This window comes from Phyllobates terribilis, unplaced genomic scaffold (genome assembly GCF_046119375.1).
Source record: "Phyllobates terribilis strain yellow unplaced genomic scaffold, ASM4611937v1 Scaffold_8__6_contigs__length_399053987, whole genome shotgun sequence".
NCBI classification, from domain to species: Eukaryota; Metazoa; Chordata; class Amphibia; order Anura; family Dendrobatidae; genus Phyllobates; species Phyllobates terribilis.
In genome coordinates, this window is record NW_027362768.1 from 386,925,864 (window position 1) to 386,951,285 (window position 25,422).

Consider the following 25,422-nt stretch of genomic DNA (forward strand, 5'->3'; position numbering starts at 1 on the left):
AGGAGGTAACTCAGGATCAGTAATGTAATGTATGTACACAGTGACTGCACCAGCAGAATAGTGAGTGCAGCTCTGGAGTATAATACAGGATATAACTCATGATCAGTAATGTAATGTATGTACACAGTGACTGCACCAGCAGAATAGTGAGTGCAGCTCTGGGGTATAATACAGGATGTAACTCAGGATCAGTAATGTAATGTATGTACACAGTGACTCCACCAGCAGAATAGTGAGTGCAGCTCTGGAGTATAATACAGGATGTAACTCAGGATCAGTAATGTAATGTATGTACACATTGACTGCACCAGCAGAATAGTGAGTGCAGCTCTGGAGTATAATACAGGATGTAACTCAGGATCAGTAATGTAATGTATGTACACAGTGACTCCACCAGCAGAATAGTGAGTGCAGCTCTGGAGTATAATACAGGAGGTAACTCAGGATCAGTAATGTAATGTATGTACACATTGACTCCACCAGCAGAATAGTGAGTGCAGCCCTGGAGTATAATACAGGAGGTAACTCAGGATCAGTAATGTAATGTATGTACACAGTGACTGCACCAGCAGAATAGTGAGTGGAGCTCTGGAGTATAATACAGGATATAACTCATGATCAGTAATGTAATGTATGTACACAGTGACTGCACCAGCAGAATAGTGAGTGCAGCTCTGGAGTATAATACAGGATGTAACTCAGGATCAGTAATGTAATGTATGTACACAGTGACTGCACCAGCAGAATAGTGAGTGCAGCTCTGGAGTATAATACAGGAGGTAACTCAGGATCAGTAATGTAATGTATGTACACAGTGACTGCACCAGCAGAATAGTGAGTGCAGCTCTGCAGTATAATACAGGATGTAACTCAGGATCAGTAATGTAATGTATGTACACAGTGACTGCACCAGCAGAATAGTGAGAGCAGCTCTGGAGTATAATACAGGATGTAACTCAGGATCAGTAATGTAATGTATGTACACAGTGACTCCACCAGCAGAATAGTGAGTGCAGCTCTGGAGTATAATACAGGAGGTAACTCAGGATCAGTAATGTAATGTATGTACACAGTGACTGCACCAGCAGAATAGTGAGTGCAGCTCTGGGGTATAATACAGGATGTAACTCAGGATCAGTAATGTAATGTATGTACACAGTGACTCCACCAGCAGAATAGTGAGTGCAGCTCTGGCGTATAATACAGGAGGTAACTCAGGATCAGTAATGTAATGTATGTACACATTGACTGCACCAGCAGAATAGTGAGTGCAGCTCTGGAGTATAATACAGGAGGTAACTCAGGATCAGTAATGTAATGTATGTACACAGTGACTGCACCAGCAGAATAGTGAGTGCAGCTCTGGAGTATAATACAGGATGTAACTCAGGATCAGTAATGTAATGTATGTACACAGTGTCTGCACCAGCAGAATAGTGAGTGCAGCTCTGGAGTATAATACAGGATGTAACTCAGGATCAGTAATGTAATGTATGTACACAGTGACTGCACCAGCAGAATAGTGAGTGCAGCTCTGGAGTATAATACAGGATGTAACTCAGGATCAGTAATGTAATGTATGTACACAGTGACTGCACCAGCAGAATAGTGAGTGCAGCTCTGGGGTATAATACAGGATGTAACTCTGGATCAGTAATGTAATGTATGTACACAGTGTCTGCACCAGCAGAATAGTGAGTGCAGCTCTGGAGTATAATACAGAATGTAACTCAGGATCAGTAATGTAATGTATGTACACAGTGTCTGCACCAGCAGAATAGTGAGTGCAGCTCTGGAGTATAATACAGGATGTAACTCAGGATCAGTAATGTAATGTATGTACACAGTGACTGCACCAGCAGAATAGTAAGTGCAGCTCTGGAGTATAATACAGAATGTAACTCAGGATCAGTAATGTAATGTATGTACACAGTGACTGCACCAGCAGAATAGTGAGTGCAGCTCTGGAGTATAATACAGGATGTAACTCCGGATCAGTAATGTAATGTATGTACACAGTGACTGCACCAGCAGAATAGTGAGTGCAGCTCTGGAGTATAATACAGGATGTAACTCAGGATCAGTAATGTAATGTATGTACACAGTGACTGCACCAGCAGAATAGTAAGTGCAGCTCTGGAGTATAATACAGAATGTAACTCAGGATCAGTAATGTAATGTATGTACACAGTGACTGCACCAGCAGAATAGTGAGTGCAGCTCTGGAGTATAATACAGAATGTAACTCAGGATCAGTAATGTAATGTATGTACACAGTGAGTGCACCAGCAGAATAGTGAGTGCAGCTCTGGAGTATAATACAGGATGTAACTCAGGATCAGTAATGTAATGTATGTACACAGTGACTGCACCAGCAGAATAGTGAGTGCAGCTCTGGGGTATAATACAGGATGTAACTCCGGATCAGTAATGTATGTACACAGTGAGTGCAGCTCTGGGGTATGCAGTTCTGTTTCATATATGATACACTCTGTACACCTTTTCCTGATTTGCGTGTTGTTTTCTCCCTGTTCTTGGCTGTGGTACTTTTGTGCGCAGAGGTGGAGGCTCCGGGCTCGTTACTGACATGTCCGCCTGTTGTTTGCTGTAGGCTTCGTTCTCTGCGGTTTTGTGACTTCTTTCTTCTCTATGACAGGATTTGAGCAGTAAGGATGTGAAGCGCGATCTGCACCTCGTCGTCCATGTCGTTCGTATAGGTAGGTGACCCCGGCTCTGCCTCCATGTTAGTATTATCCCTTATAGGAGGACAGACATCTTGACTTCTCCCTTTGTTTCAGGGCGAATGCTACTGAATGACTCCCGGAAAGGTCCCCCCCATGTCCATTACCGGAGACCCTATGGATGTGCGGTGCTGAGCCTGGGGGATGTGCTGCCGGCGCTGTGCGAACATAGAGACGAGAAGGACTTTGTCATGAAAGTTTACATGTGAGTGCACAGACGGTGTACATGAGTATATGGATGCGATATGACGGTGTACATGAGTATATGGATGCGATATGACGGTGTACATGAGTATATGGATGCGATATGACGGTGTACATGAGTATATGGATGCGATATGACGGTGTACATGAGTATATGGATGCGATATGACGGTGTACATGAGTATATGGATGCGATATGACGGTGTACATGAGTATATGGATGCGATATGACGGTGTACATGAGTATATGGATGCGATATGACGGTGTACATGAGTATATGGATGCGATATGACGGTGTACATGAGTATACAAGTGGGGAAAATAAGTATTAGATTACAGAATAACAATAATCCCATAAATCACCAGATACCAGGGGGAGCGAGGACCCTGCTGCTCACAAGCTACAATCTATGAGGCAATGGGGGAGACACGAGAGGTGGCTGTAACCATTGCTTGTATTGTACGGTCAGCCATCAATGTAATACAATGTGATCTTACCCTTTTTATGATTGTTACATAATTAAATTGCATTTTATTGCATGAAATAAGTATTTGGTCACCGACCAATCAGCAAGAATTCTGTCTCTCTCAGACCTGTTAGTTTTTGTGTAAGAAGCCTCCTACTCTGCACTCATTACCTGTATTCATCGCACCTGTTTGAACTCGTTACCTGTATAAATGACACCTGTCCACACACTCAATCACACTCCAACCTCTCCACCATGGCCAAGACCAAAGAGCTGTCTAAGGACACCAGGGACAAAGTTGTTGACCTGCACAAGGCTGGGATGGCTGTCAATCTTCCTCGGTCTGGTGCTTCATGCAGGATCTCGCCTCGTGGGGTAAGGATGATTCTGAGAGAGGTCAGGAATCAGCCAAGAACTACACGGGAGGACCTGGTCAATGACCTGAAGAGAGCTGGGACCACAGTCTCACACATTACTGGTCGTAACACACTACACCGTCATGGATTAAAATCATGCAGGGCACGCAAGATCCCCCTGCTCACGCCAGCACATGTCCAGGCTCGTATGAAGTTCATCAATAACCATCTGGATGATCCAGAGGAGGCATGGGAGAAGCTCATGTGGTCAGATGAGACTAAAATAGGACTTTTTGGTATCAACTCCACTTGATGTGTTTGGAGGAAGAAGGATGAGTACAACCCCAAGAACAGCATCCCAACTGTGAAGTAGGGTGGGGGAAACATCATACGTTGGGGGTGCTTTTCTGCAAAGGGGACAGGATAACTGCACCATATTGAAGGGAGGATGGATGGGGTCATGTGTTGCAAGATTTTGGCCTACAACCTCCTTCCCTCAGTAAGAGCATTAAAGATGGGTTGTGGCTGGGTCTTCCAGCATGACAATGAGCAGAAACACACAGCCAGGGCAACTAAGGAGTGGCTCCGTAAGAAGCATTTCAAGGTCCTGGAGTAGCCTAGCCTGTCTCCAGGCCTGAACCCAATAGAAGATCTTTGGAGGGAGCTGAAACTCAATGTTACCCAGCGACAGCCCCGAAACCTGAAAGATCTGGAGAAGATCTGTATGGAGGAGGGGGCCAAAATCCCTGCCGCAGTGTGTGCAAACCTGGAGAAGATCTGTATGGAGGAGGGGGCCAAAATCCCTGCTGCAGTGTGTGCAAACCTGGAGAAGATCTGTATGGAGGAGGGGGCCAAAATCCCTGCTGCAGTGTGTGCAAACCTGGAGAAGATCTGTATGGAGGAGGGGGCCAAAATCCCTGCTGCAGTGTGTGCAAACCTGGAGAAGATCTGTATGGAGGAGGGGGCCAAAATCCCTGCTGCAGTGTGTGCAAACCTGGTCAAGATCTACAGGAAACGTCTGATCTCTGTAATTGTAACAAAGGTTTCTGGACCAAATATTAAGTTATGTTTTTCTATTGTGTCAAATACTTATTTCATGCAATAAAATGTAAATTAATGATGTAACAATCCTACAATGGGATTTTCTGGTTGTTATTTTTACGTTCTGTCTCTCACAGGTGAAGTGACCTACGATAACAATTACAGATCTCTCTATTCTCTGTAGGTGGAAAACTGCAAAATCAGCAGAGAATCAAATACTTATTCTCCCCAGTGTAGATGCGGTGTGACAGTGTGTATGAGTATATAGATGCGGTGTGACAGTGTGTATGAGTATATAGATGCGGTGTGACAGTGTATATGAGTATATAGATGCGGTGTGACAGTGTATATGAGTATATAGATGCGGTGTGACAGTGTATGTGAGTATATAGATGCGGTGTGACAGTGTGTATGAGTATATAGATGCGGTGTGACAGTGTATGTGAGTATATAGATGCGGTGTGACAGTGTATATGAGTATATAGATGCGGTGTGACAGTGTATATGAGTATATAGATGCGGTGTGACAGTGTGTATGAGTATATAGATGCGGTGTGACAGTGTATATGAGTATATAGATGCGGTGTGACAGTGTATGTGAGTATATAGATGCGGTGTGACAGTGTATATGAGTATATAGATGCGGTGTGACAGTGTATGTGAGTATATAGATGCGGTGTGACAGTGTGTATGAGTATATAGATGCGGTGTGACAGTGTGTATGAGTATATAGATGCGGTGTGACAGTGTATATGAGTATATAGATGCGGTGTGACAGTGTATATGAGTATATAGATGCGGTGTGACAGTGTGTATGAGTATATAGATGCGGTGTGACAGTGTATATGAGTATATAGATGCGGTGTGACAGTGTATGTGAGTATATAGATGCGGTGTGACAGTGTATATGAGTATATAGATGCGGTGTGACAGTGTATATGGGTACAGAGAGGTTATTGGGGGGATTACAGTAAAGTCTCCAGTATTTTGCAGCAGATGGGTGAGGTTATTGTAGAGGTCATCTCCTGAGTTTTGCAGATAGTCTGGGGGGGCGTGGGGGACCGTCCCTGCCGACCTTAATGTAATGAAGAGACCCCTCCATTGTGACGGCCGGAGCGCTCGGCCTGTGAGTGGATGACATGGCGACCGGTAGACAAAAGCTGAAAAGCTACGAGTGATTTACTCTCTGTGTATATTCGTGAGTGACAAAGGATTCCCTGCTGAGCTTATGCTTTATTCAAAGCAGCCAGTCTGAACAAGCAGAGCTGCAGTGTAAAGCATTAGGGAGGAAAAAGTTGCAATCTGGACCTCTGATGAGACAGGAAGTGGATTTAAGAATTTCCATTTCCGGCTGGACGCAGCATGGAGGAGTTGCCCTCATACAGCGCCAGTGTCACCTTGTATCTTTCAGGTGTAATAACGAGAATGAATGGTACCAGATCCACGAGAACATCATCCGGAAGACGAGCACCAAGTACTCCACGCCCAGCTCCAACTACGGTACCTGTCAGGGCACGGTCACTCTCCCCAGAGCCAGGTGACACCGCCCGCTGCCCACTCTCACTTCCCGGTTCCCAATCACCCTCCCTGGTGCCCGGTCACCCTCTCCATAGCCAGGTGACACCGCCCGCTGCCCACTCTCACTTCCCAGTTCCCAATCACCCTCCCCGCTGCCCGGTCACCCTCTCCATAGCCAGGTGACACCGCCCGCTGCCCACTCTCACTTCCCAGTTCCCAATCACCCTCCCCGCTGCCCGGTCACCCTCTCCATAGCCAGGTGACATTGCCCGCTGCCCACTCTCACTTCCCAGTTCCCAATCACCCTCCCTGTTGCCCGTTCACCCTCCCTGGTGCCCGGTCACCCTCTCCATAGCTAGGTGACATTGCCCGCCACCCACTCACGCTTCCCAGTGCCCGATCCTTTGGAAAGGTTGTAACTTGCTGATTTTTTGTCAGCTCTGCTCAGCTCATCGTCTATGGCGCACACTCTTTCCATTAGTCCCATAGAAAATGCAGGGGATAGAGGGGCGCTCGCGGGCAACGCTGCAGTCTGACCAGACATATCAGAGCCCCATTCTTGTGATCATGGATGGGGGTCCCAGCCGTTGGACTCCCACTCATCAGCAAGTTCTCAGCCTCCTTTAGATGTGCTCTGGTTCATTAGAACAAATAGTTTCAGCACCTTGGAAAGCTCCATAGACTGCTCCCCTCCATAGACGGCTCCTCTCCATAGACGGCTCCTCTCCATAGACGGCTCCTCTCCATAGACGGCTCCTCTCCATAGACGGCTCCTCTCCATAGACGGCTCCTCTCCATAGACGGCTCCTCTCCATAGACGGCTCCTCTCCATAGACGGCTCCTCTCCATAGACGGCTCCTCTCCATAGACGGCTCCCCTCCATAGACTGCTCCTCTCCATAGACGGCTCCTCTCCATAGACGGCTCCTCTCCATAGACGGCTCCCCTCCATAGACGGCTCCTCTCCATAGACGGCTCCCCTCCATAGACGGCTCCCCTCCATAGACGGCTCCCCTCCATAGACGGCTCCCCTCCATAGACGGCTCCCCTCCATAGACGGCTCCTCTCCATAGACGGCTCCTCTCCATAGACGGCTCCTCTCCATAGACGGCTCCTCTCCATAGACGGCTCCTCTCCATAGACGGCTCCTCTCCATAGACGGCTCCTCTCCATAGACGGCTCCTCTCCATAGACGGCTCCTCTCCATAGACGGCTCCTCTCCATAGACGGCTCCTCTCCATAGACGGCTCCCCTCCATAGACGGCTCCTCTCCATAGACGGCTCCCCTCCATAGACGGCTCCCCTCCATAGACGGCTCCCCTCCATAGACGGCTCCTCTCCATAGACGGCTCCTCTCCATAGACGGCTCCTCTCCATAGACGGCTCCCCTCCATAGACGGCTCCTCTCCATAGACGGCTCCTCTCCATGGACTGCTCCCCTCCATAGACGGCTCCCCTCCATAGACGGCTCCCCTCCATAGACGGCTCCCCTCCATAGACGGCTCCCCTCCATAGACGGCTCCCCTCCATAGACGGCTCCCCTCCATAGACGGCTCCCCTCCATAGACGGCTCCTCTCCATGGATGGCTCCTCTCCATAGACGGCTCCCCTCCATAGACGGCTCCTCTCCATGGATGGCTCCGCTGGGAGCGGAGCATCTACATTGTTCAGTTAGATTCCCTGCAGTGATCTGATGCTGCCCCGCTGCTGTTCTCTGTTATCTGCTGCTGGTATCACATGGTATAATTATCTTCCTTTTTTCAAGGTCTTATTGTATCTTTACACCTCCTGCGAGGGGACATGGACCAAATCCGCAGAGAAAACCAACTGCTGTTTAACAGGGGGGCTGCCGTCACCAGGAAGCTCGGGTTCCCCGATGTCATCATGCCAGGTATCCGATGTACATATATACCCCCACACCTCCGGGTATATACCCCCACACCTCCGGGTATATACCCCCACACCTCCGGGTATATACCCCCACACCTCTGCGTATATACCCCCACACCTCCGGGTATATACCCCCACACCTCCGTGTGTATGTATATATATATATATATATATATATATATATATATATATATATATATATATATATATATATATATACACAATATCCCCATCCCTCTGTCCCTCTGTATAGATGTGAATGAATGAAATCTTCTCATTGAATACTTTGTTCTGCAGAAAGCTGAATGTGCTGAGAACAAAATAACACAAAAATCATCAATGTAAATCACATTTATTAACCAATGGAGGCCTGGATTTGGAGTCACCCCCAAAATTACAGTGGAAAAACCCACTACAGGCTGATCCAACTTTGATGTCATGTCCTTAAAACAAGTCACAATGAGGCTGAGTATTGTGTGTGGCCTCCACGTGCCTGTATGACCTCCCTACAATGCCTGGGCATGCTCCTGATGAGGCTGAGTATTGTGTGTGGCCTCCACGTGTCTGTATGACCTCCCTACAACGCCCGGGCATGCTCCTGATGAGGCTGAGTATTGTGTGTGGCCTCCACGTGCCTGTATGACCTCCCTACAACGCCTGGGCATGCTCCTGATGAGGCTGAGTATTGTGTGTGGCCTCCACGTGCCTGTATGACCTCCCTACAACGCCCGGGCATGCTCCTGATGAGGCTGAGTATCGCGTGTGGTCTCCACGTGCCTGTATGACCTCCCTACAACGCCTGGGCATGCTCCTGATGAGGCTGAGTATTGTGTGTGGCCTCCACGTGCCTGTATGACCTCCCTACAACGCCTGGGCATGCTCCTGATGAGGCTGAGTATTGTGTGTGGCCTCCACGTGCCTGTATGACCTCCCTACAACGCCTGGGCATGCTCCTGATGAGGCTGAGTATTGTGTGTGGCCTCCACGTGCCTGTGTGACCTCCCTACAACGCCTGGGCATGCTCCTGATGAGGCTGAGTATTGTGTGTGGCTTCCAGGTGCCTGTATGACCTCCCTACAACGCCTGGGCATGCTCCTGATGAGGCTGAGTATTGTGTGTGGCCTCCACGTGCCTGTGTGACCTCCCTACAACGCCTGGGCATGCTCCTGATGAGGCTGAGTATTGTGTGTGGCCTCCACGTGCCTGTATGACCTCCCTACAACTCCTGGGCATGCTCCTGATGAGGCTGAGTATTGTGTGTGGCCTCCACGTGCCTGTATGACCTCCCTACAACTCCTGGGCATGCTCCTGATGAGGCTGAGTATTGTGTGTGGCCTCCACGTGCCTGTATGACCTCCCTACAATGCCTGGGCATGCTCCTGATGAGGCTGAGTATTGTGTGTGGCTTCCAGGTGCCTGTATGACCTCCCTACAACGCCTGGGCATGCTCCTGATGAGGCTGAGTATTGTGTGTGGCCTCCACGTGCCTGTGTGACCTCCCTACAACGCCTGGGCATGCTCCTGATGAGGCTGAGTATTGTGTGTGGCCTCCACGTGCCTGTATGACCTCCCTACAACTCCTGGGCATGCTCCTGATGAGGCTGAGTATTGTGTGTGGCCTCCACGTGCCTGTATGACCTCCCTACAACTCCTGGGCATGCTCCTGATGAGGCTGAGTATTGTGTGTGGCCTCCACGTGCCTGTATGACCTCCCTACAATGCCTGGGCATGCTCCTGATGAGGCTGAGTATTGTGTGTGGCCTCCACGTGCCTGTATGACCTCCCTACAATGCCTGGGCATGCTCCTGATGAGGCTGAGTATTGTGTATGTTCTCCACCTGCCTGTATGACCTCCCTACAATGCCTGGGCATGCTCCTGATGAGGCTGAGTATTGTGTGTGGCTTCCACGTGCCTGTACGACCTCCCTACAATGCCTGGGCATGCTCCTGATGAGGCTCAGTATTGTGTGTGGCCTCCACGTGCCTGTATGACCTCCCTACAACGCCTGGGCATGCTCCTGATGAGGCTGAGTATTGTGTGTGGCCTCCACGTGCCTGTATGACCTCCCTACAACGCCTGGGCATGCTCCTGATGAGGCTGAGTATTGTGTGTGGCCTCCACGTGCCTGTATGACCTCCCTACAACGCCTGGGCATGCTCCTGATGAGGCTGAGTATTGTGTGTGGCCTCCACGTGCCTGTATGACCTCCCTACAACGCCTGGGCATGCTCCTGATGAGGCTGAGTATTGTGTGTGGCCTCCACGTGCCTGTATGACCTTCCTACAACGCCTGGGCATGCTCCTGATGAGGCTGAGTATTGTGTGTGGCCTCCACGTGCCTGTATGACCTCCCTACAACGCCTGGGCATGCTCCTGATGAGGCTGAGTATTGTGTGTGGCCTCCAGGTGCCTGTATGACCTCCCTACAATGCCTGGGCATGCTCCTGATGAGGCTGAGTATTGTGTGTGGCCTCCACGTGCCTGTATGACCTCCCTACAACTCCTGGGCATGCTCCTGATGAGGCTGAGTATTGTGTGTGGCCTCCACGTGCCTGTGTGACCTCCCTACAACTCCTGGGCATGCTCCTGATGAGGCTGAGTATTGTGTGTGGCCTCCACGTGCCTGTATGACCTCCCTACAACACCTGGGCATGCTCCTGATGAGGCTGAGTATTGTGTATGTTCTCCACGTGCCTGTATGACCTCCCTACAATGCCTGGGCATGCTCCTGATGAGGCTGAGTATTGTGTGCGGCCTCCACGTGCCTGTATGACCTCCCTACAACGCCAGGACATGCTCCTGATGAGGCTGAGTATTGTGTGTGGCCTCCACGTGCCTGTATGTCCTCCCTACAACGCCTGGGCATGCTCCTGATGAGGCTGAGTATTGTGTGTGGCCTCCACGTGCCTGTATGACCTCCCTACAACGCCTGGGCATGCTCCTGATGAGGCTGAGTATTGTGTGTGGCCTCCACGTGCCTGTATGACCTCCCTACAACGCCTGGGCATGCTCCTGATGAGGCTGAGTATTGTGTATGTTCTCCACGTGCCTGTATGACCTCCCTACAATGCCTGGGCATGCTCCTGATGAGGCTGAGTATTGTGTGCGGCCTCCACGTGCCTGTATGACCTCCCTACAACGCCAGGACATGCTCCTGATGAGGCTGAGTATTGTGTGTGGCCTCCACGTGCCTGTATGACCTCCCTACAACGCCTGGGCATGCTCCTGATGAGGCTGAGTATTGTGTGTGGCCTCCACGTGCCTGTATGACCTCCCTACAACGCCTGGGCATGCTCCTGATGAGGCTGATTATTGTGTGTGGCCTCCACGTGTCTGTATGACCTCCCTACAACGCCTGGGCATGCTCCTGATGAGGCTGAGTATTGTGTGTGGCCTCCACGTGCCTGTATGACCTCCCTACAACGCCTGGGCATGCTCCTGATGAGGCTGAGTATTGTGTGTGGCCTCCACGTGCCTGTATGACCTCCCTACAACGCCTGGGCATGCTCCTGATGAGGCTGAGTATTGCGTGTGGCCTCCACGTGCCTGTATGACCTCCCTACAATGCCTGGGCATGCTCCTGATGAGGCTGAGTATTGTGTGTGGCCTCCACGTGCCTGTATGACCTCCCTACAACGCCCGGGCATGCTCCTGATGAGGCTGAGTATTGTGTGTGGCCTCCACGTGCCTGTATGACCTCCCTACAATGCCTGGGCATGCTCCTGATGAGGCTGAGTATTGTGTGTGGCCTCCACGTGCCTGTATGACCTCCCTACAACGCCTGGGCATGCTCCTGATGAGGCTGAGTATTGCGTGTGGCCTCCACGTGCCTGTATGGCCTCCCTACAATGCCTGGGCATGCTCCTGATGAGGCTGAGTATTGTGTGTGGCCTCCACGTGCCTGTATGACCTCCCTACAACGCCCGGGCATGCTCCTGATGAGGCTGAGTATTGTGTGTGGCCTCCACGTGCCTGTATGACCTCCCTACAACGCCTGGGCATGCTCCTGATGAGGCTGAGTATTGTATGTGGCCTCCACGTGCCTGTATGACCTCCCTACAACGCCTGGGCATGCTCCTGATGAGGCTGAGTATTGTGTGTGGCCTCCACGTGCCTGTATGACCTCCCTACAACGCCTGGTCATGCTCCTGATGAGGCTGAGTATTGTGTGTGGCCTCCACATGCCTGTATGACCTCCCTACAATGCCTGGGCATGCTCCTGAGGAGGCTGAGTATTGTGTGTGGCCTCCACGTGCCTGTATGACCTCCCTACAACACCTGGGCATGCTCCTGATGAGGCTGAGTATTGTGTGTGGCCTCCACGTGCCTGTATGACCTCCCTACAATGCCTGGGCATGCTCCTGAGGAGGCTGAGTATTGTGTGTGGCCTCCACGTGCCTGTATGACCTCCCTACAACGCCTGGGCATGCTCCTGATGAGGCTGAGTATTGTGTGTGGCCTCCACGTGCCTGTATGACCTCCCTACAACGCCTGGGCATGCTCCTGATGAGGCTGAGTATTGTGTGTGGCCTCCACGTGCCTGTATGACCTCCCTACAACGCCTGGGCATGCTCCTGATGAGGCTGAGTATTGTGTGTGGCCTCCACGTGCCTGTATGACCTCCCTACAGCGCCTGGGCATGCTCCTGATGAGGCTGAGTATTGTGTGTGGCCTCCACGTGCCTGTATGACCTCCCTACAATGCCTGGGCATGCTCCTGATGAGGCTGAGTATTGTGTGTGGCCTCCACGTGCCTGTATGACCTCCCTACAACGCCTGGGCATGCTCCTGATGAGGCTGAGTATTGTGTGTGGCCTCCACGTGCCTGTATGACCTCCCTACAACGCCTGGGCAAGCTCCTGATGAGGCTCAGTATTGCGTGTGGCCTCCACGTGCCTGTATGGCCTCCCTACAATGCCTGGGCATGCTCCTGATGAGGCTGAGTATTGTGTGTGGCCTCCACGTGCCTGTATGACCTCCCTACAATGCCTGGGCATGCTCCTGATGAGGCTGAGTATTGTGTGTGGCCTCCACGTGCCTGTATGACCTCCCTACAACGCCTGGGCATGCTCCTGATGAGGCTCAGTATTGTGTGTGGCCTCCACGTGCCTGTATGACCTCCCTACAGCGCCTGGGCATGCTCCTGATGAGGCTGAGTATTGTGTGTGGCCTCCACGTGCCTGTATGACCTCCCTACAACGCCTGGGCACGCTCCTGATGAGGCTGAGTATTGTGTGTGGCCTCCACGTGCCTGTATGACCTCCCTACAATGCCTGGGCATGCTCCTGATGAGGCTGAGTATTGTGTGTGGCCTCCACGTGCCTGTATGACCTCCCTACAATGCCTGGGCATGCTCCTGATGAGGCTGAGTATTGTGTGTGGCCTCCACATGCCTGTATGACCTCCCTACAACGCCTGGGCATGCTCCTGATGAGGCTGAGTATTGTGTGTGGCCTCCACGTGCCTGTATGACCTCCCTACAATGCCTGGGCATGCTCCTGATGAGGCTGAGTATTGTGTGTGGCCTCCACATGCCTGTATGACCTCCCTACAACGCCTGGGCATGCTCCTGATGAGGCTGAGTATTGTGTGTGGCCTCCACGTGCCTATATGACCTCCCTACAACACCTGGGCATGCTCCTGATGAGGCTGAGTATTGTGTGTGGCCTCCACGTGCCTGTATGACCTCCCTACAACGCCTGGGCATGCTCCTGATGAGGCTGAGTATTGTGTGTGGCCTCCACGTGCCTGTATGACCTCCCTACAGCGCCTGGGCATGCTCCTGATGAGGCTGAGTATTGTGTGTGGCCTCCACGTGCCTGTATGACCTCCCTACAACGCCTGGGCATGCTCCTGATGAGGCTGAGTATTGTGTGTGGCCTCCACGTGCCTGTATGACCTCCCTACAACGCCTGGGCATGCTTCTGATGAGGCTGAGTATTGTGTGTGGCCTCCACGTGCCTGTATGACCTCCCTACAAAGTATTCAATGAGAAGATTTCATTCATTCAGATCTAGGATGTGTTATTTCTGTGTTCCCTTTATTTTTTTGAGCAGTGTCTAGTGGCGGGGTGTGGAATACTATAGTGGCAGGGTGTGGGATACTATAGTGGCGGGGTGTGGGATACTATAGTGGCGGGGTGTAGGATACTATAGTGGCGGGGTGTAGGATTCTATAGTGGCGGGGTGTAGGATTCTATAGTGGCGGGGTGTGGGATACTATAGTGGCGGGGTGTAGGATACTATAGTGGCGGGGTGTAGGATACTATAGTGGCGGGGTGTGGGATTCTATAGTGTCGGGGTGTGGGATACTATAGTGGCGGGGTGTGGGATACTATAGTGGCGGGGTGTAGGATACTATAGTGGCGGGGTGTGGGATTCTGTAGTGGCGGGGTGTGGGATTCTATATTGGCGGGGTGTGGGATACTATAGTGGCGGGGTGTAGGATACTATAGTGGCGGGGTGTAGGATACTATAGTGGCGGGGTGTGGGATACTATAGTGGCGGGGTGTGGGATACTATAGTGGCGGGGTGTGGGATACTATAGTGGCGGGGTGTGGGATTCTGTAGTGGCGGGGTGTGGGATTCTATAGTAGCGGGGTGTGGGATACTATAGTGGCGGGGTGTGGGATACTATAGTGGCGGGGTGTGGGATACTATAGTGGCGGGGTGTGGGATACTATAGTGGCGTGGCATCAGTTTATGGTGGCGGTTATGTGTCCTTGTTATCGCCGGTCTTTGCTCTGCGTCCTGAGAGGCTCTGGTTCAGCTCTGCTCATTCTGTGTCGCCCGCTCTCTCCGTGTCGCCCGCTCTCTCCGTGTCGCCCGCTCTCTCCGTGTCGCCCGCTCTCTCCGTGTCTCCCGGGCTCTCTGTGTCTCCCGCTCTCTCTGTGTCGCCCGCTCTCTCTGTGTCGCCCGCTCTCTCTGTGTCGCCCGCTCTCTCTGTGTCGCCCGCTCTCTCTGTGTCGCCCGCTCTCTCTGTGTCGCCCGCTCTCTCTGTGTCGCCCGCTCTCTCTGTGTCGCCCGCTCTCTCTGTGTCGCCCGCTCTCTCTGTGTCGCCCGCTCTCTCTGTGTCGCCCGCTCTCTGTGTCGCCCGCTCTCTCTGTGTCGCCCGCTCTCTCTGTGTCGCCCGCTCTCTCTGTGCCTGTCGCGCTCTGTCGCTGCTCTCTCTGTGTCGCCCGCGCGCTCTGTGTCGCCCGCGCGCTCTGTGTCGCCCGCGCGCTCTGTGTCGCCCGCGCGCTCTGTGTCGCCCGCGCGCTCTGTGTCGCCCGCGCGCTCTGTCGCCCGCGCGCTCTGTGTCGCCCGCTCTCTCTGTGTCGCCCGCTCTCTCTGTGTCGCCCGCTCTCTCTGTCGCCCTCTCTCTCTGTGTCGCCCTCTCTCTCTGTGTCGCCCTCTCTCTCTGTGTCGCCCTCTCTCTCTGTGTCGCCCTCTCTCTCTGTGTCGCCCTCTCTCTCTGTGTCGCCCTCTCTCTCTCTGTGTCGCCCTCTCTCTCTCTGTGTCGCCCTCTCTCTCTCTGTGTCGCCCTCTCTCTCTCTGTGTCGCCCTCTCTCTCTCTGTGTCGCCCTCTCTCTCTCTGTGTCGCCCTCTCTCTCTCTGTGTCGCCCTCTCTCTCTGTGCCTGTCGCTGCTCTCTGTGTCGCCCGCGCGCTCTGTGTCGCCCGCGCGCTCTGTGTCGCCCGCGCGCTCTGTGTCGCCCGCGCGCTCTGTGTCGCCCGCGCGCTCTGTCGCCCGCGCACTCTGTGTCGCCCTCTCTCTCTGTGTCGCCCGCGCTCTCTGTGTCGCCCGCGCTCTCTGTGTCGCCCGCGCTCTCTGTGTCGCCCGCGCTCTCTGTGTCGCCCGCTCTCTCTCTGTGTCGCCCTCTCTCTCTCTGTGTCGCCCTCTCTCTCTCTGTGTCGCCCTCTCTCTCTCTGTGTCGCCCTCTCTCTCTCTGTGTCGCCCTCTCTCTCTCTGTGTCGCCCTCTCTCTCTCTGTGTCGCCCTCTCTCTCTCTGTGTCGCCCTCTCTCTCTCTGTGTCGCCATCTCTCTCTCTGTGTCGCCCTCTCTCTCTCTGTGTCGCCCTCTCTCTCTCTGTGTCGCCCTCTCTCTCTCTGTGTCGCCCTCTCTCTCTCTGTGTCGCCCTCTCTCTCTGTGTCGCCCTCTCTCTCTGTGTCGCCCTCTCTCTCTGTGTCGCCCTCTCTCTCTGTGTCGCCCTCTCTCTCTGTGCCTGTCGCTGCTCTGTGTCGCCCTCTCTCTCTGTGTCGCCCTCTCTCTCTCTGTGTCGCCCTCTCTCTCTGTGTCGCCCTCTCTCTCTGTGTCGCCCTCTCTCTCTGTGCCTGTCGCTGCTCTCTGTGTCGCCCTCTCTCTCTGTGTCGCCCGCGCGCTCTGTGTCGCCCGCGCGCTCTGTGTCGCCCGCGCGCTCTGTGTCGCCCGCGCGCTCTGTGTCGCCCTCTCTCTCTGTGTCGCCCTCTCTCTCTGTGTCGCCCTCTCTCTCTGTGTCGCCCGCGCGCTCTGTGTCGCCCGCGCGCTCTGTGTCGCCCGCGCGCTCTGTGTCGCCCGCGCGCTCTGTGTCGCCCGCGCGCTCTGTGTCGCCCGCGCGCTCTGTGTCGCCCTCTCTCTCTGTGTCGCCCTCTCTCTCTGTGTCGCCCTCTCTCTCTGTGTCGCCCGCGCTCTCTGTGTCGCCCGCGCTCTCTGTGTCGCCCGCGCTCTCTGTGCCGCCCTCTCCCTGTTGCCTGCTCTCTTGTGTCGCCCGCGCTCTCCGTGTCGCCCGCGCGCTCTGTGTCGCCCTCTCTCTCTGTGTCGCCCTCTCTCTGTGTCGCCCGCGCGCTCTGTGTCGCCCGCGCGCTCTGTGTCGCCCGCGCGCTCTGTGTCGCCCGCGCCTCTGTCGCCCGCGCCTCTGTGTCGCCCTCTCTCTCTGTGTCGCCCTCTCTCTCTGTGTCGCCCTCTCTCTCTGTGTCGCCCTCTCTCTCTGTGTCGCCCGCGCTCTCTGTGTCGCCCGCGCTCTCTGTGTCGCCCGCGCTCTCTGTGCCGCCCGCGCTCTCTGTGCCGCCCTCTCCCTGTTGCCTGCTCTCTTGTGTCGCCCGCGCGCTCTGTGTCGCCCGCGCGCTCTGTGTCGCCCTCTCTCTCTGTGTCGCCCTCTCTCTCTGTGTCGCCCGCCCTCTCTGTGTCGCCCGCGCTCTCTGTGTCGCCCGCGCTCGCTGTGTCGCCCGCGCTCGCTGTGTCGCCCGCGCTCTCTCTGTGTCGCCCGCGCTCTCTCTGTGTCGCCCGCGCTCTCTCTGTGTCGCCCTCTCTCTCTCTGTGTCGCCCTCTCTCTCTCTGTGTCGCCCTCTCTCTCTCTGTGTCGCCCTCTCTCTCTCTGTGTCGCCCTCTCTCTCTCTGTGTCGCCATCTCTCTCTCTGTGTCGCCCTCTCTCTCTCTGTGTCGCCCTCTCTCTCTCTGTGTCGCCCTCTCTCTCTCTGTGTCGCCCTCTCTCTCTGTGTCGCCCTCTCTCTCTGTGTCGCCCTCTCTCTCTGTGTCGCCCTCTCTCTCTCTGTGTCGCCCTCTCTCTCTGTGTCGCCCTCTCTCTCTGTGTCGCCCTCTCTCTCTGTGTCGCCCTCTCTCTCTGTGTCGCCCTCTCTCTCTGTGTCGCCCTCTCTCTCTGTGTCGCCCTCTCTCTCTGTGTCGCCCTCTCTCTCTGTGTCGCCCTCTCTCTCTGTGTCGCCCTCTCTCTCTGTGTCGCCCTCTCTCTCTGTGTCGCCCTCTCTCTCTGTGCCTGTCGCTGCTCTCTGTGTCGCCCTCTCTCTCTGTGTCGCCCTCTCTCTCTGTGTCGCCCTCTCTCTCTGTGTCGCCCTCTCTCTCTGTGTCGCCCTCTCTCTCTGTGCCTGTCGCTGCTCTCTGTGTCGCCCGCGCGCTCTGTGTCGCCCGCGCGCTCTGTGTCGCCCTCTCTCTCTCTGTCGCCCTCTCTCTCTGTGTCGCCCTCTCTCTCTGTGTCGCCCGCGCTCTCTGTGTCGCCCGCGCTCTCTGTGTCGCCCGCGCTCTCTGTGTCGCCCGCGCTCTCTGTGTCGCCCGCGCTCTCTGTGTCGCCCGCGCTCTCTGTGCCGCCCTCTCCCTGTTGCCTGCTCTCTTGTGTCGCCCGCGCTCTCCGTGTCGCCCGCTCTCTCCGTGTCGCCCGCTCTCTCCGTGTCGCCCGCTCTCTGTGCCGCCCTCTCCCTGTCGCCTGCTCTCTCCGTGTCGCCTGCTCTCTCCGTGTCGCCCGCTCTCTCCGTGTCGCCCGCTCTCTCCGTGTCGCCCGCTCTCTCCGTGTCGTCCGCTCTCTCCGTGTCGCCCGCTCTCTCCGTGTCGCCCGCTCTCTCCGTGTCGCCCGCTCTCTGTGTCGCCCTTTCCTGTTTTGTTCTTCTCTTGCCGGACGTCTGATCTCTGATTTTCTTCTCTTCTTCGCTGTCTCTCAGACATACTGATAGTGGAGTGGAAGTCTCTGTGCACATGGCTGTCTGAGCGCAGTCACTGACCCGCGGCTCGCGGAGCGCTCTGCTTTCCCCGGACGCCTTCTCAGCTCTGCCGCCCGGTCTGCTTGGCATATTCTGGTTGTGCATGGCATGGCAGACATTGGCATCTCTGCACCGGAGTGATGCTCTGCAGTCTGGCAGCACACCTGACGTTCTGCAGATGCAGGGATGACCTCGCTCAGCTGCTGATTGTTGCTCTGCTTTGGTTGCGATGCTCTGCAGACGTGCAGCTGCTCATCCATTGTGTGTATCATCATCACAGGGGACGTGCGCAACGACCTCTACGTGACTCTGGAGAGGGGCGACTTTGAGAGAGGAGGGAAGAGCGTGCAGAAGAACATCGAGGTCACCATGCACGTGCTGTACGCTGATGGCGAGAACCTGAGGGTAAGACGGTGAACGTTACCTTCCTCCACTCACATCCAGAGCTGCATTCACAGCTCTCCTCTGATCTTGTGTCTACCCGCATCCTCTGCTGCGCCAGTGTCCACTCCGATGTGACCGCAGACATGATGCCATCAATCACTGGGCATGAGACGTGTAGTAAGGTAGTCTCATCTCGCCGAGGATCCGAGCTGCAGAGTTTGATACTTCAGCTTGTGATACGTGAGGATTAGATACCTGGTGTGGTAGGACTGACCCTATCAACGGCCCCATACCATACTCCCCTCGTTTGCAATGGCCGCCCCTCATCCGGCCTGATGGAGGGCGCAGGGGTCGAGGTTTCCTGTTATATTATGTGACTGCTGTTATCGGGGGGTCTGTGACTTGTGTCTTGCAGGATTGTGTCAGTCTGGGCACCGGGGAGCCCCCTCGCACGCAGTACTACTCATTCGTCCTTTACCACAGCAACAGTCCGCGGTGGGGGGAGCTGATAAAGCTGCCCATCCCCATCGACCGGTTCCGGGGGTCCCATCTACGCTTCGAGTTCCGACATTGCTCCAGTAAGTGCCGATAATGCTGATCGGGCGGCGGGCTGGTGAGTAAAGGCTCAGTGATTAGGACGGTCACCCTTAAAGGGCTTTTCTAGTCTGGGTTACCTCTTCATCTTATAGATGGGGGTTATAGTAGCTGTAGCTCTTGGCGTCGCACCCACTTGAGAGGGGATCTGCCCATAGGGACAGGAAACCTACAGATAAAAAGGGACGGTCCCCCTCGCCTCCAGAGCATGAGAGGAACCGCTAAGTTAACATAATCTTCATAATCAGCAATTACCATACGTATAAACACAACCACCACTAATAGTCAATCACACGCAAGGTACTCCAGAAGTCCGTGTAAAGTAAGGGAGGGAAGTGAGTGGGTGCTGGCGTGGACTCCATAAAACACCATTAACGGTAAGTAATCTAGTCTTTTCTTCTCGACCACGACAGCACCCACTTGAGAGATTTTCAGAGAACCATCACTTGGGAGGGACCACCCAAGACAGAGTCAGAGGACAAGTCAAGTCTATAGTGGTTGTAAAAAGTGGATGGTGAAGACCATGTAGGTGTCTTACATATCAAGTCGATTGGGATGTCTACCTTCTCAGCCCAGGAGGAAGCTATGGCCCGTGCTGAATGGGCCCTCACACCCTCTGGAGAACTTTTGCCGAGTAGGCCAGACATATGGCATCCCTCATCCATCGAAGACTAGGTGCTCTTTGTAAACTGCAGACCCCTTCCTGTGGCCCTGAAAGGACACGAACAGATCCCTACTCTGCCTCCAGGACTGGGTTCTGTCTATGTAATGTAGGACTGACCTCCTAACGTCTAAAGTGGGAAACTTGTGTTCTTCAGGAGTAGAAGTGTCGGGTTAAAAAAGGAAGGAAGAAAGATTCCAACTTCTATGAAACCTGGTAGCTACTTTAGGAAGGTAGGATGGATCAGGTTTCAGGACTATCCTATCTGGAAAGACCGACAGAAAAGGAGGATCAATAGACAAAGCCTGAATATCACTAACTCTTCCGGCTGAAGTTCGCGCCACTAGCAGAGACATTTTAGAGAGGCTGACTCTAAAGGCTGAAATGGTGGACCTATGAGGGACTCAAGGACAAGATTTAAGTCCCAGGGAGGTAAACGAGCCATGTGGACAGGGGTGCTACGCTCACATGCTGCGATGAAACGAGAGACCCATCTATCACCCGCGATATTATAGCTGTATATTGCCCCTAGAGCTGATGTGTGAACCTTTAGGATGCTAACTGAAAGACCCAGTTCTCGACCGTTCTGAAGACACTCCAGGATTGCTAGTAATGTCACCTCATTGGAGAAACGGGCAGTGTGAAATTCTAGGAATTTCCTCCACACTCTACTGTATCATCTGGTTGTGGAGTCTTTCCTACTTTGGAGTAGGGTGTTGATCAGGTTGTCTGAAAACCCTCGTAATTTTAATAACTGCCTCTCAAGTTCCGCGCCGTCAAGTGGAGACCCCTCACCCGAGGATGACAGAATGGACCCTGAGATAGCAGGCCCGGACCTGATGGTAGGATCCAGGGGTCTGACACCGACATGGTTCTGAGCCATGAAAACCATGGTCTTCTGGGCCAAAAGGGAGCGATGAGGATTACCCTCGCTCCTTCCTCCCTGATCTTCCTGATAACTACTGGAAGCAGGTTCATCGGTGGAAACGCATAAGCGAGATGAAAGTCCCAAGGAGTCTGGAGAGAGTCGACCATCTCCGGATGATCTGCCTTGTTCAGGGAGGCAAACCTCTTGACCTGTCTGTTGGCCCTGGTAGCAAACAGGTCTATCTCAGGAAGACCCCACAACTTCACTATTTTCCTGAAGATCAGGCAAGAGAGGACCTACTCTCCTTGGTGGAGAGTATGGCGAATTTGGAAGTCCGCTCTGGTGTTGTCCACGCCTCTGATGTGAAGGGCTGAGAGAGAGAGAAGATGGGATTCCTACCATCAGGAACAAAGGGGAGTGGAACCCCCTTCCTTCCTGGTCTTCTGGAACTTCTATCAGGACATTTTTGGATAACAGGCTCTGGATCTCTAATTCGAGAACCTGCTGTTGTCTGGGAGAGAACGGAGAAGTTAATATAAAGGAGTCCTGAGGGATCTGACGAAATTCCAGCTTTAATCTTGGTGAAACTAGACTAAGAGTCCAAGCATTAGAGGTAATTTTCCCCCATTGTTGGTCAAAGAACTTCAGCCTGCCACCCACCGGGATATCAGGTCTAGCGGAATTTTTTGCCGTTCTTTGAGGAGGATCCTCAAAACAGTGCTCCTTTTTGTTTTGTCTCCTTGGTCTCCCACCTGTCCCGGTCCTTGTAGGACTTTTTTTTTGACCAAACGGACACCTTTTTGAAGGCCTTCCTGTAGGATGGAACAGATGGGTTAGGGAACCCCTTCTTTCTTTCTGCCGCTTTGGTTAGAATCTCATCCAGTACCTTGCCAAACAGGTACTCGGCTTGAAATGGCAGTGCTCACAATTTGGATTTTGATGGTGCGTCCCCCTTCCAACCCTTTAGCCAAAGGGCACGACGAGCAGAGTTTGTAAGGCCTGCTGATCTGGCTGCCAGTCGCAGGGAATCCGCCGAGACATCTGCTAAGTAAGCAGAACCACCTTGTAGCAACGGGATAGAGGACAACAACTTTTCCCTGGAAACCCCGTTCTTGATCTAATCTGCCAGCTGATCTACCCAGACCAACATAGATCTTGCTGTACTTGTGGCAGATATGGCTGGTTTAAAGGCTCCTGTGCCGGCTTCCCATGAGCAGCATCTCTGCTTTACGATCTAATGGATCCAACAGTAGCCCAGAGTCTTCCACGGGCAAGGTAGAACGTTTGGACGAAGAGGCGACAGCTCCGTCTACCTTTGGAACTTTGGACCAGGTCACCAGATCCTCATCATCGAAGGGGTATTTCCTTTTGGAGGATGAAGGAAGGGAACCCCATCTCTCCTGTCTGTCCCATTCCCTTCGAACCAGATCCTTAATAACTGGAAAGGACCGTCTCCTTTTCTCAGAGAGTCCTGCAAACATAATATCCTGTGTTGACCTTGACTCTTTTGTTTCTACCATTCCCATCGTATTCCTTACCGACCTAATCATGGCACGTATGTCTGTGGATTTAAGGGACGACTCCTCCTGCAGTGTCTGGTCTGTACAATGCCGACACAGCCGCTTAGAATAAATGCCAGGAAGGGGCTGCGAGCACAAAGCACATTCCCTGTCTTTTGAGATTTTTGGTTCTTTTAGCCTAATTAGGGGGGTATACAGAAAGAAGGGGAATCAGCTTAATAGGTAGAGACTCATAAAACTCACCCAGTGAAGCTTGCTAATGTGGTACCGGTTCTGGAGGTGGAAGCACAGCACGGGCCAGATTTCTTACTCCGCTCCCTCCTATCAGTGGAGTCACCTTCTCTGGAGCGTCCACTGCTGCTCTTAGATCTGCTCTGCATCCGCACATCCACCACGAGTGGTTGCACCTCTGAAGCCCCTGAAGAGGACACTTGTGGGCACAAACTCTGCAGTCAAATGCCGAGTTTCAGAACGCTAAATGGCCAGTGCGCATGCGCTGGCGCCGAAACCCCGAAAGTCCCGGCCGCTGGAGGCGCAGGGCGGCTGATGCCAATGTTCGCACCCTGCGCCTCCTGGATAAGTGCAGCCTGTTCCTTTGCCGCACCGCGTTCCCACAAGTCAGGGCGGCCTACCCCGAACGCTGACCTCGTGACATCCGTTCCTCAGATGAGGAGAGAGTCTGTCAGGCTGGGCTCTCCCGACGCTGCATCTGGTGCCCCAGACCTTGCTGTTCCCACAGAGACCGCACAGAGGCTGATAGGACCCAGGTAAGCCTTCATACTGCAGGTTCCCATAAGGACAGGAAACCAAACTGGAGGCGGCGAGGCGGGCTGCCCCTTTCTATCTGTAGGTTTCCTGTCCCTATGGGCGGATGCTCTCTCTCAAGTGGGTGCTGTCGTGGCGAGAAGAAAAAAACCTTTGTTGTCTCTGACCAGACTGTCCCCCTCATGTGTTCCCCCATTTATAGCAAAGGACAAAGGAGAGAAGAAGCTCTTTGGGTTTTCCTTCACCCCGCTGATGAGAGATGATGGGACGACGCTGTCTGACGATATCCATGAACTTTACGTATACAAGGTACAGACTTATTCTAGACCTGCAGCCTCTGAGCGGTCTGCGCCCACCATCTTCTCGTCTCTATCTTCACCGCTCCCATCCCGCTGCCCCCAACAGCTCCGCTCCCATCCTTGTCTGCTTCGCTGCCTCTGACGGCTCCGCTCCCATCCCGCTGCCCCTGTCTGCTTCGCTGCCTCTGATGGCTCTGCTCCCATCCCGCTGCCCCTGTCTGCTCCCCTGCCTCTGACGGCTCCGCTCCCATCCCGCTGCCCCTGTCTGCTCTCCTGCCTCTGACGGCTCCGCTCCCATCCCGCTGCCCCTGTCTGCTCCGCTCTCATCCCGCTGCCCCTGTCTGCTTCGCTGCCTCTGATGGCTCCGCTCCCATCCCGCTGCCCCTGTCTGCTCCTCTGACGGCTCCGCTCCCATCCCGCTGCCCGTCTGCTCCTCTGCCTCTGACGGCTCCGCTCCCATCCCGCTGCCCCTGTCTGCTCCCCTGCCTCTGACGGCTCTGCTCCCATCCCGCTGCCCCTGTCTGCTTCGCTGCCTCTGATGGCTCTGCTCCCATCCCGCTGCCCCTGTCTGCTCCCCTGCCTCTGATGGCTCTGCTCCCATCCCGCTGCCCCTGTCTGCTCCCCTGCCTCTGACGGCTCCGCTCCCATCCCGCTGCCCCTGTCTGCTTCGCTGCCTCTGATGGCTCTGCTCCCATCCCGCTGCCCCTGTCTGCTCCCCTGCCTCTGACGGCTCCGCTCCCATCCCGCTGCCCCTGTCTGCTCCCCTGCCTCTGATGGCTCCGCTCCCATCCCGCTGCCCCTGTCTGCTCCGCTCTCATCCCGCTGCCCCTGTCTGCTTCGCTGCCTCTGATGGCTCCGCTCCCATCCCGCTGCCCCTGTCTGCTCCTCTGACGGCTCCGCTCCCATCCCGCTGCCCGTCTGCTCCTCTGCCTCTGACGGCTCTGCTCCCATCCCGCTGCCCCTGTCTGCTTCGCTGCCTCTGATGGCTCTGCTCCCATCCCGCTGCCCCTGTCTGCTCCCCTGCCTCTGACGGCTCTGCTCCCATCCCGCTGCCCCTGTCTGCTTCGCTGCCTCTGATGGCTCTGCTCCCATCCCGCTGCCCCTGTCTGCTCCCCTGCCTCTGATGGCTCTGCTCCCATCCCGCTGCCCCTGTCTGCTCCCCTGCCTCTGACTGCTCCGCTCCCATCCCGCTGCCCCTGTCTGCTCCCCTGCCTCTGATGGCTCTGCTCCCGTCCCGCTGCCCCTGTCTGCTCCCCTGCCTCTGACGGCTCCGCTCCCATCCCTCTGCCCCTGTCTGCTCCCCTGCCTCTGATGGCTCTGCTCCCTTCCCGCTGCCCCTGTCTGCTCCCCTGCCTCTGAGGGCTCCGCTCCCATCCCGCTGCCCCGTCTGCTCCTCTGACGGCTCCGCTCCCATCCCGCTACCCCGTCTGCTCCTCTGACGGCTCCGCTCCCATCCCGCTGCCCCTGTCTGCTCCCCTGCCTCTGATGGCTCTGCTCCCATCCCGCTGCCCCTGTCTGCTCCCCTGCCTCTGACGGCTCCGCTCCCATCCCTCTGCCCCTGTCTGCTCCCCTGCCTCTGATGGCTCTGCTCCCTTCCCGCTGCCCCTGTCTGCTCCCCTGCCTCTGAGGGCTCCGCTCCCATCCCGCTGCCCCTGTCTGCTCCCCTGCCTCTGAG

The 25,422-nt window shown here is 54.6% G+C and overlaps 1 protein-coding gene across 5 annotated transcripts in view; it reads left to right on the plus strand.

Annotated features, from left to right (window-relative positions):
- The window catches only part of DOCK3 (dedicator of cytokinesis 3), a 260,038-nt gene that overhangs the window by 151,323 nt on the left and 83,293 nt on the right, over positions 1-25,422 (plus strand). For all 5 annotated transcript variants that reach the window (XM_073645146.1, XM_073645148.1, XM_073645145.1 and 2 more), the window contains 7 exons: positions 2,657-2,717; positions 2,799-2,946; positions 6,222-6,310; positions 8,093-8,218; positions 18,937-19,061; positions 19,456-19,618; positions 23,651-23,757. In XM_073645146.1, the coding sequence (XP_073501247.1) occupies positions 2,657-2,717; positions 2,799-2,946; positions 6,222-6,310; positions 8,093-8,218; positions 18,937-19,061; positions 19,456-19,618; positions 23,651-23,757 (819 nt within the window). The remainder of the gene's footprint in view (positions 1-2,656; positions 2,718-2,798; positions 2,947-6,221; positions 6,311-8,092; positions 8,219-18,936; positions 19,062-19,455; positions 19,619-23,650; positions 23,758-25,422) is intronic.